We start from the raw sequence: 12,358 nt of genomic DNA, 5'->3' as shown, positions 1-12,358 counted from the left end.
GTGTGGTAGGACAGAAGGAGGACAGAGCAGGCTGTAGGGTTGTGTGGGTGATGGGTCTGCTGTGTGGTAGGACAGAAGGAGGACGGAGCAGGCTGTAGGGTTGTGTGGGGTGATGGGTCTGCTGTGTGGTAGGACAGAAGGAGGACGGAGCAGGCTGTAGGGTTGTGTGGGTGATGTGTCTGCTGTGTGGTAGGACAGAAGGAGGACGGAGCAGGCTGTAGGGTTGTGTGGGGTGATGGGTCTGCTGTGTGGTAGGACAGAAGGAGGACGGAGCAGGCTGTAGGGTTGTGTGGGGTGATGGGTCTGCTGTGTGGTAGGACAGAAGGAGGACGGAGCAGGCTGTAGGGTTGTGTGGGTGATGGGTCTGCTGTGTGGTAGGACAGAAGGAGGACGGAGCAGGCTGTAGGGTTGTGTGGGGTGATGGGTCTGCTGTGTGGTAGGACAGAAGGAGGACAGAGCAGGCTGTAGGGTTGTGTGGGGTGATGGGTCTGCTGTGTGGTAGGACAGAAGGAGGACAGAGCAGGCTGTAGGGTTGTGTGGGGTGATGGGTCTGCTGTGTGGTAGGACAGAAGGAGGACAGAGCAGGCTGTAGGGTTGTGTGGGGTGATGGGTCTGCTGTGTGGTAGGACAGAAGGAGGACAGAGCAGGCTGTAGGGTTGTGTGGGGTGATGGGTCTGCTGTGTGGTAGGACAGAAGGAGGACAGAGCAGGCTGTAGGGTTGTGTGGGGTGATGGGTCTGCTGTGTGGTAGGACAGAAGGAGGACAGAGCAGGCTGTAGGGTTGCTGTGGGGTGATGGGTCTGCTGTGTGGTAGGACAGAAGGAGGACAGAGCAGGCTGTAGGGTTGTGTGGGTGATGGGTCTGCTGTGTGGTAGAGAAGGAGGACAGAGCAGGCTGTAGGGTTGGTGTGGGTGATGGGTCTGCTGTGTGGTAGGACAGAAGGAGGACAGAGCAGGCTGTAGGGTTGTGTGGGTGATGGGTCTGCTGTGTGGTAGGACAGAAGGAGGACCAGAGCAGGCTTAGGGTTGTGTTGGGGTGATGGGTCTGCTGTGTGGTAGGACAGAAGGCAGGACAGGAGCAGGCTGTAGGGTTGTGTTGGGGTGATGGTCTGCTGTGTGAGGACAGAAGGCGGACAGAGCAGGCTGTAGGTTGGTGTGGGGTGATTGGTCTGCTGTGTGGTAGGACAGGAAGGAGGGAACAGAGCAGGCTGTCGGGTGTGTGGGGTGATGGGTCTGCTGGTGGTAGGAAGGAGGACAGAGCAGGCTTTTGTAGGGTTCTGGTGTGGGGTGATGGGTCTGCTGTGTGGTAGGACAGAAGGAGGACCAGCAGAGGCTGTCGGGTTGTGTGGGGGTGATGGGTCTGCTGTGTGGTAAGGACAGAAGCGAGGACAGAGCAGGCTGTAGGGTTGTGTGGGGTGATGGGTCTGCTGTGTGGTAGGAAGGAGGACAGAGCAGGCTGTAGGGTTGTGTGGGGTGATGGGTCTGCTGTGTGGTAGGACAGAAGGAGGACAGAGCAGGCTGTAGGGTTGTGTGGGGTGATGGGTCTGCTGTGTGGTAGGACAGAAGGAGGACAGAGCAGGCTGTAGGGTTGTGTGGGGTGATGGGTCTGCTGTGTGGTAGAAGGAGGACGAGCAGGCTGTAGGGTTGGTGGGGTGATGGGTCTGCTGTGTGGTACAGAAGGAGGACGGAGCAGGCTGTAGGGTTGTGTGGGGTGATGGGTCTGCTGTGTGGTAGGACAGAAGGAGGACAGAGCAGGCTGTAGGGTTGTGTGGGGTGATGGGTCTGCTGGTGGTAGAGGAGGAGAGCAGGCTGTAGGGTTGTGTGGGGTGATGGGTCTGCTGTGTGGTAGAAGGAGGACGGAGCAGGCTGTAGGGTTGTGTGGGGTGATGGGTCTGCTGTGTGGTAGGACAGAAGGAGGACAGAGCAGGCTGTAGGGTTGTGTGGGTGTGATGGGTCTGCTGTGTGGTAGGACGAAGAGGACAGAGCAGGCTGTAGGGTGTGTGGGGTGATGGGTCTGCTGGTGTGGTAGGACAGAAGGAGGACAGAGCAGGCTGTAGGGTTGTGGGGGTGATGGTGTCTGCTGTGTGGTAGGACGAAGGAGGACAGAGCAGGCTGTAGGGTTGTGTGGGGTGATGGGTCTGCTGTGTGGGTAGGACAGAAGGAGGACAAGCAGGCTGTAGGGTTGTGTGGGGTGATGGGTCTGCTGTGTGTAGGTACAGAAGGAGACAGAGCAGGCTGTGGGTTGTGTGGGGTGATGGGTTCGCTGTGTGGTTAGAGGACAGAGCAGGCTGTAGGGTGTGTGTGGGGTGATGGGTCTGCTGTGTTGGTAGAGGAGGACAGAGCAGGCTGTAGGGTTTGTGGGGTGATGGGTCTGCTGTGTCGGTAGGACAGAAGGAGGACGGAGCAGGACTGTAGGGTTGTGTGGGTGATGGGTCGCTGTGTGTAGGCCAGAAGGAGGACCAGAGCAGGCTGTAGGGTTGTGTGGGGTGCTGGAGTCTGCTGTGTGGTAGGATCAGAAGGAGGACAGAGCAGGCTGTAGGGTCTGTGTGGGGTGATGGGTCTGCTGTGTGGTAGGAAGGAAGGAGGACGGCAGCAGGCGTAGGGTTGTGTGGGGTGATGGGTCTGCTGTGTGGTTAGGACAGAAGGAGGACAGAGCAGGCTGTAGTGTTGTGTGGGGTGATGGGTCTGCTGTGTGGTAGGACAGAAGGAGGACAGAGCAGGCTGTAGGGTTGTGTGGGGTGATGGGTCTGCTGTGTGGTAGGACAGGAGGAACAGAGCAGGCTGTAGGGTTGTTTGGTGTGAATGGGTCTGCTGTGTGGTAGGACAGAAGGAGGACAGAGCAGGCTGTAGGGTTGTGTGGGTGATGGGTCTGCTGTGTGGTAGGACAGAAGGAGGACAGAGCAGGCTCGTAGGGTTGTGTGGGGTGATGTGTCTGCTGGTGTGGTAGGACAGAAGGAGGACAGAGCAGGCTGTAGGGTTGTTGTGGGTGATGGGTCTCTGCTGTGTGGTAGACGAAGGAGGACAGAGCAGGCTGTAGGGTTGTGTGGGGTGATGGGTCTGCTGTGTGGTAGGACAGAAGGATGACGGAGCAGGCTGTAGGGTTGTGTGGGGTGATGGGGTCTGCTGTGTGGTAGGACAGAAGGAGGAAGAGCAGGCTGTAGGGTTGTGTGTGGGGTGATGGGTCTGCTTGTGTGGTAGGACAGAAGGAGGACGGAGCAGGCTGTAGGGTTGTGTGTGGGTGATGGGTCTGCTGTGTGGTAGGACAGAAGGAGGACAGAGCAGGCTGTAGGGTTGTGTGGGGTGATGGGTCTGCTGTGTGGTAGGACAGAAGGAGGACGGAGCAGGCTGTAGGGTTGTGTGGGTGATGGGTCTGCTGTGTGGTAGGACAGAAGGAGGACAGAGCAGGCTGTAGGGTTGTGTGGGGTGATGGGTCTGCTGTGTGGTAGGACAGAAGGAGGACAGAGCAGGCTGTAGGGTTGTGTGGGGTGATGGGTCTGCTGTGTGGTAGGACAGAAGGAGGACAGAGCAGGCTGTAGGGGTGTGGGGTGATGGGTCTGCTGTGTGGTAGGACAGAAGGAGGACCCTCCCCACATACCTCCCCACACACACCTCCACACACACCTCCCCACATACCTCCCCACACACACCTCCACACACACACCGGCCCACACACACCTCCCCACAAATCTCCCCACACACACCTCCCACACACACTCCCCAACACCACTCCCCACACAGACATCCCACACCACACCTCCCCACAATCACCTCCCCACACACACCCGGCCCACACACACCTCCCCAAACACCTCCCCACACACACCTCCCCACACACACCTCCCCACACACACCTCCCCACACACATCCCCACCACACACCTCCCCACACACATGCCCACACACCACTCCCACACAGCTCCCCCACACACCTCCCCACACACCTCCCCACACACCTCCCACACACCTCCCCAAACAGACACCCACACACACCTCCCCACACACATCCCCACACACACCTCCCACACACACATTCACAAAACACACTCCCCACACACAACCTCCCCACACATTCCCCACACACACCTCCCCGCACACACATTCCCACACACACCCTCCACAACACATCTCCCACACACACCTCCCCACACACACCCTCCCCACACACACAGACACCCACCACACACACATCCCCACACACACCGCCCCACACACATCCACACACACACTCCCCAACAGACATCCCCACACACACCTCCCCACACAGACACCTCCCCACACAGATACACACTCTGGACTCATCGTTACAATCCCCATTTCCTCTTTCGCCGAATCCAAAAGTACAGGGACAGTCGAAGCAACCATTGATGTCTACACCTCTCCTCTAGTGATTCCCTAACCTCTCCTCCAGTGACTCCCTAACCTCTCCTCCAGTGATTCCCTAACCTCTCCTCCAGTGATTCCCTAACCTGTCCTCCAGTGATTCCCTAACCTCTCCTCCAGTGACTCCCTAATCTCTCCTCCAGTGACTCCCTAACCTCTCCTCCAGTGTCTCCCTAACCTCTCCTCCAGTGACTCCCTAACCTCTCCTCCAGTTATTCTAAACTCTCTCCAGGAATCCTAATCCTCTCCTCCAGTGACTCCCTAACCTCTCCTCCAGTGATCCCAACCTCTCTCCCGTGACTCCCTAACCTCTCCTCCAGTGACTCCCAACCTCTCCTCCAGTGACTCCCTAACCTCGCCTCCAGTGATTCCCTAACCTCTCCTCCAGTGACTCCCTAACCTCTCCTCCAGTGATTCCCTAACCTCTCCTCCAGTGATTCCCTAACCACTCCTCCAGTGATTCCCTAACCTCTCCTAACCTCTCCTCCAGTGACTCCCTAACCTCTCCGAATATCTCCTCCAGTACCTTAAGACAGTCCACATATTCAATGTCTTCCAGAACAAACGTAGCTGAATTAAGGAATGAAAGGCTTGATGATCAGGTGACCATTTGAATCAGCTGTGCTTGTTGTAGAATACATCAAAGCAGAGGACTGTCTGGGGGTACTAGATGAGAGGTTGGGGAATCACACAGCTAAACTGAGACCCTAGCCTCACACACGGCTGTTGATGTTTCTTCTACATGAATACATATAATCACATTGACACAATTTACACAGAATAATATCATTATCCACCCCCCTCCCCACCTACACATAGAATACTATCATTATCACCCCCCTCCCCACCTACACATAGAATACTATCATTATCACCCCCTTCCCCACCTACACATAGAATACTATCATTATCACCCCCCTCCCCACCTACACATAGAATAATATCATATCCACCCCCCTCCCACCTACACATAGAATAATATCATTATCACCCCCCTCCCCACCTACACATAGAATATTATCATTATCACCCCCCTATCCACCTACACATAGAATAATATCATTATCCACCCCCCCCACCAAACATAGAATAATATCATTATCACTACCTCCCCCCTCCCCACTACACATAGAATAATATCATTATCCACCTACACATAGAATTATACATTATCACCCCCTCCCACCTACACATAGAATAATATCATTATCACCCCTCCCCCTCCACCTACACATAGAATATATCATTATCCCCCTCCCCCACCTACACATAGAATAATATCATTATCCACCCCCCTCCCCCCTCCCCACCTACAATAGAATAATATCATTATCACCCCCTCCCCCTCCCACCTACAATAGAATAATATCATTATCCCCCCTCCCAACTACACATAGAATAATATCATATCCACCCCCTCCACCCACACATAGAATACATAATTACACCCCCTCTCCACCTACACATAGAAAATATCATTATCCACCCCTCCCCACCTACACATAGAAACTATCATTATCCACCCCCTCCCCACCTACAAATAGAATAATATCATTATCACCCCCTCCCCATCTACACATAGAATAATATCATTAACACCCAACTCCCCACCTACACATAGAATACTATCATTATCACCCCCCTCCCCACCTACACATAGAATAATACATTAACACCCCCCTGCCCACCTACACATAGAATAATATCATTATCACCCCCCTGCCACCTACACATAGAATAATATCATTATCACCCCCTCCCCACCTACACATAGAATACATCATTATCACCCCCCTTCCCACCTACACATAGAATACTATCATTATCACCCCCCTCCCCTCCCCACCTACACATAGATACATCATTATCACCCCTCCCCATCTACACATAGAATAATATCATAACACCAACTCCCCACCTACACATAGAATACTATCATTATCCACCCCCCTCCCACCAACACATAGAATAATATCATTATCACTCCCCCGCCCCACCTACATATAGAATACTATCATTATCCACCCCCCTCCCCACAAACACATAGAATATTCATTATCACTCCCCCTCCCCACCTACACATAGAATAATATCATTATCACCCCCCTCCCCACAACACATAGAATAATATCATTATCACTCCCCTCCCCACTACACATAGAATAATATCATTATCCCCCCCCTCCCACCTACACATAGAATAATATCATTATCCATCCCCCTCCCCACCTACACAATAGAATAATATCATTATCCCCCCCTCCCCCCTCCCCACCTACACATAGAATAATATAATTATCCACCCCCCTCCCCACCAACACATAGAATAATATCATTATCACTCCCCCTCCCCACCTACACATAGATAATATCATATCACTCCCCCTCCCCACCAACACATAGAATAATATCATTACACTCCCCTCCCCACCTACACATAGAATAATATCATTATCACCCAACTCCCCACCTACCACATAGAATACTATCATTATCCACCCCTCCCCACCAACACATAGAATAATATCATTATCACTCCCCGCCCCACCTACATATAGAATACTATCATTATCCACCCCCCTCCCCACCTACCATAGAATAATATAATTACCCACCCCCCTCCCCACCAACACATAGAATAATATCATTATCACTCCCCCTCCACCTACACATAGAATAATATCATTATCACCCCCCTCCCCACCAACACATAGAATATATCATTATCACTCCCCCGCCCCACCTACATATAGAATACTATCATATCCACCCCCCTCCCCACCTACACATAGAATAATATAATTACCCACCCCCTCCCCACCAACACATAGAATAATATCATTATCACATCCCCCTCCCCACCTACACATAGAATAATATCATTATCACCCTCCCCACCAACACATGAATAATATCATTATCACTCCCCCTCCCCACCTACACATAGAATAATATCATTATCCCCCCTCCCCACCTACAAATAGATAATATCATTATCCATCCCCTCCCCACCTACACATAGAATAATATCATATCACCCCCCTCCCCCCTCCCACCTACACATAGAATATATAATTATCCACCCCCCTCCCCACCAACACATAGAATAATATCATTATCACTCCCCTCCCCACTACACATAGAATAATATCATTATCACTCCCCCTCCCCACCAACACATAGAATAATATCATTATCACTCCCCCTCCCCACCTACACATAGAATAATATCATTATCCCCCCCTCCCCACCTACACATAGAATAATATCATTATCCATCCCCCTCCCCACCTACACATAGAATAATATCATTATCACCCCCCTCCCACCTACACATAGAATAATATAATTATCAACCCCCTCCCCACCTACACATAGAATAATATCATTATCACCCCCTCCCCCACTACACTAGAATAAACATTATCCACCCCCCCCCACCTACACATAGAATAATATCATTATTCACCCCCCTCCCCACCTACACATAGAATATATCATATCACCCCCCTCCCCACCTACACATAGAATAATATCATTATCCACCCCCCTCCCCACCTACATATAGAATAATATCATTATCACCCCCCTCCCACCTACATATAGAATAATATCATATCACCCCCTCCCCACCACATATGAATAATATCATTATCACCCCCCTCCCCACCTACACATAGAATAATATCATTATCCACCCCCCTCCCCACCTACACATAGAATAATATCATTATCACCCCCCTCCCCACTACATATAGAATAATATCATTATCCCCCCCTCCACCTACATATAGAATAACATCATTATCCCCCCCTCCCCACCTACATATAGAATAATATCATTATCACCCCCCTCCCCACCTACATATAGAATAATATCATTATCCCCCCCTGCCACCACATATAGAATAATATCATTATCCCCCCCTCCCCACCTACATATAGAATAATATTATTATCCACCCCCTCCCACCTACATATAGAATAATATCATTATCACCCCCCTCCCCACCTACCATAGAATAATATCATTATCACCCCCCTCCCCACCTACATATAGAATAATATCATTATCCACCCCCCTCCCCACCTACATATAGAATAATATCATTATCCCCCCCCCCCTCCCCACCTACATATAGATAATATCATTATCCCCCCTCCCACACTACACATAGAATAATATCATTATCACCCCTACACCCCCCCACCTACAATAGAATAATATCATTATCCACCCCCTCCCCACGTACATATAGAATAATATCATTATCCACCACCCCCCTCCCCCCCACACAAAGTTGATGATTATTAACATTCTCTTTAAACTCGCACAGATTAGAGGTCTCTGAACATGTAAATGTACGTTCCCTCGGCATGTAACACAGACACACACACACACACACACACACACACACACACACACACACACACACACACACACACACACACACACACACACACACACACACACACACACACACACACACACTCAAATACTCACCAGTACACTGTCCAGTGAGAGCAGTAAAGTTGACAGTTGTTGTGGATTTGAACCCAGGTTGACACTGACAGTAGAAGCTCCCCTGTGTGTTGTAACACGTGGTATTACTTCCACAGGGTGGGGTGCTGTCCCACTCTTTACACTCATCTGTATCAACACATTGTTTTCTTGTTTTGAATATGAAGCCCAGGCCGCAATCTATGGCCTCTAGGTTCCCCAGTAGACTGAAATGAAGACCTGTGAGGAGAGAGAGAGGAGAGGGAAAGGCAGAGAGAGAGAGACAGAGAGACAGAGAGGGAGAGTGAGAGAGAGAGAGAGAGAGAGAGAGAGAGAGAGAGAGAGAGAGAGAGAGAGAGAGAGAGAGAGAGAGAGAGAGAGAGAGAGAGAGAGAGATTCAACCAGTTATTCAACCAGTTTCCTACTAGCCCGGTCTAAAAGTACTAGCCTCGGGCTAGCTTCATTCCCATCCCTGTCAACACTTTGGACCAAGTTGGGATACAATTATTTTTATTATTTTTTACAATTTGTTCCCAAATGGCACTCTGTTCCATAGGCTCGTGTACTATAGACCGATGGGTATAATCACTAGTAATATACTTATTTTCCACATTGCAACTTTAGCTAGGTTACTAAACTGAAGTATAGTAGAGAAGACAGAGATATTATAGCTAGGTTACTAACCTGCAGTATAGGAGAGAAGACATGGATATTATAGCAAGCTTACTAACCTGAAGTATAGGAGAGAAGACATGGATATTATAGCTAGGTTACTAAACTGAAGTATAGGAGAGAAGACAGAGATATTATAACTAGGTTACTAAACTGAAGTATAGGAGAGAAGACAGAGATATTATAGCTAGGTTACTAAACTGAAGTACAGGAGAGAAGACATGGATATTATAGCTAGGTTACTAAACTGAAGTATAGGAGAGAAGACAGAGATTTTATAGCTAGGTTACTAAACTGAAGTATAGGAGAGAAGACATGGATATTATAACTAGGTTACTAAACTGAAGTATAGTAGAGAAGACAGAGATATTATAGCTTGGTTACTAAACATAAAGGGGAGTATCACCCAAAAACTATCTTTTGGTATTTGTTTCATTATGTTTTGCATGTCACTAGTAACGTTGTCAAGATTTTGGACTTTTAAGAAGAGAAGTGTCTCGGCCACATCATTTATGATAATGTATATACAGGAGTCCATGCAAATTATTATGTAACTTGTTAAGCACATTTTTACTACTGAACGTATTTAGGCTTGACATAACAAAAGGGTTGAGTACTTATTGACTCAAGACATTTCAGCTTTTCATTTCAACATACACGCACACACACACACACACACACACGCACACAGAGAGTGAGGGTCTTTATGAAGTTATATAGACTACCTCCCTTCATCAACAGACACTGTCAGAGTTCATCCCTCTCCCTCCTTCTTCTCTCTCTCTCTTTCTTTCTCTCATTCTAAATGTTGGTCTGTCTGTCTGTCTGTCTGTCTGTCTGTCTGTCTGTCTGTCTGTCTGTCTGTCTGTCTGTCTGTCTGTCTGTCTGTCTGTCTGTCTGTCTGTCTGTCTGTCTGTCTGTCTGTCTGTCTGTCTGTCTGTCTGTCTGTCTGTCTGTCTGTTCTGCTGTCTGTCTGTCTGTCTGTCTGTCTTTCTCTCCTTTTTCCATCTTTCTTGACCTCTCCCTCTCTTACTCTCTGCGCCGCCCTCTCTTTTCCCTCCCTGAGACGTGGATGTAGATTAAGGCAGCTCCCTGAAACCTCTCTGATTCATAGGGTGAGTTAAACACGGAAGACACATTTCTGTTGAATAAATTCAGTTGTCAAATGACACTTAGAAAAAAAAAGGTGCTATCTAGAAACAAAAGGGGTCTTCGACTGTCCCCATAGGATAACCATTTGAAGAATCCTTTTTGGTTCCAGGAAGAACTCTTTTGGGTTCCATGTAGAACCCTTTCCACAGGGTTCTACATGAAACACAAAGAGTTCTATATTGAACAAAATGTAAAAACACTTTATGGGGACAGTCAAAGAACCCTTTGGAAGCATTTCTTCTAAGAGTGTAGGTATTCCTTGAACTCCTTCTCTGTTATTTATCTCATGTTTTTGTCAGTAGCTCTCTCTGCCCCTCTCCCACCCCTCCCTGCTTGATCTCTCTCTTCCCCCTCTCCCTCTGTCATATTATGTAATAACACTGTGTTGTAATGATGGCAAAATAGTTAAAGTACAAAAGGGAAAATAAATAAAATCTATATAGGTTGTATTTACAATGGTGTTTGTTATTCACTGGTTGCATTTTCTTTTGGCAACAGGTCACAAATCTGCTGCTGTCATCCTTGTTCGGGCAGTGTTTCCAGCGTGTCACGGTCTTCTGGCCATCGTCGATCCACTTTTATTTTCCATTTGTTTTGTCTGTTTTTCCTACACACCTGGTTCCATTTCCCTCATTAAGTGTTGTGTATTTAACCCTCTGTCCCTCCATGTCTTTGTATGGTATTGTTTGTTATAATGTGCTTGTGCACATGGTTACTGGGCACGTCGGGTTTTGTACCCATGTGGTTTATTCTGATGCCGTTGGTTTTGAATTTAAACTGCTCCGGCTATTACCGAGTTCTGCTCTCCTGCATCTGAGTTCACTGCCACCAGTTACGCACCCCTTTACAGCTGCTGTGATTGCACACTGCGGAATATATGGGAGTTTAAGAAAATTGGATTTGATTTCAAATTCTTTGTGGGTCTGTGTAATCTGAGGGAAATATGTGTCTCTAATATGGTCATACATTTGGCAGGAGGTTAGGAAGTGCAGCTCAGTTTCCACCTCATTTTGTGGGCAGTGTGCACATATCCTGTCTTCTCTTGAGAGCCAGGTCTGCTTTCGGCGGTCTTTCTCAATAGCAAGGCTATGCTCACTCAGTCAAGATGAAGAAGTAGAGAAATCTGTACTCATATCAGACCTGGGTTCAAATACTATTTAAACATTTCAGATCCTTTCATTTCTAGCCTGTCTGAAGTACTGTATGTTTGTACTGTAGACAATATTCTATTGGTTCAATTACAATCAATTACGTTAGGCAAATTCAATAAAGCCCATATTAACTGTTTGCAATATATATCGAGTAGTATTTGAACCCAGCTCTGACTCATTCAGGGACTCTCCAAATAGACATCTAGTGTCAGTCCTGTTACTGATTTGTTTCCTGGAAACAGTGATATTCTGACAGCAATGAATAACAGAACATAACCTGAACATAGTACTACATCCATAACATAACTACCTGAACATAGTACTACATCCATAACATAACTACCTGAATGTACCTTAAATACAGTAACACATAACATAATATGCTAACTTATAGCATAACATATCATAGTAGATAATGTATATTAAAATATTATGTTAACTTAACTGAAAGGCCAATTGCAGTCAAAAATGTGATTTCCCTGTGTTTTATAAATACACTGAGTAG

General features: G+C 48.1%; 1 protein-coding gene across 1 annotated transcript in view; it reads left to right on the top strand.

The window, feature by feature from the left end:
• Positions 1-1,037: 1,037 nt before the first annotated feature.
• The window catches only part of LOC120023624 (fibrillin-2-like), a 35,888-nt gene continuing 24,567 nt past the window's right edge, over positions 1,038-12,358 (top strand). The window contains exons 1-2 of the mRNA XM_038967671.1: positions 1,038-1,053; positions 1,309-1,368. Of these exons, the coding sequence (XP_038823599.1) occupies positions 1,038-1,053; positions 1,309-1,368 (76 nt within the window). The remainder of the gene's footprint in view (positions 1,054-1,308; positions 1,369-12,358) is intronic.

This window comes from Salvelinus namaycush, chromosome 2 (assembly GCF_016432855.1).
Source record: "Salvelinus namaycush isolate Seneca chromosome 2, SaNama_1.0, whole genome shotgun sequence".
Taxonomy (NCBI): Eukaryota; Metazoa; Chordata; class Actinopteri; order Salmoniformes; family Salmonidae; genus Salvelinus; species Salvelinus namaycush.
Note: the sequence above shows the minus strand (reverse complement) of the source record. Positions and strands in the feature narration are given on the sequence as shown.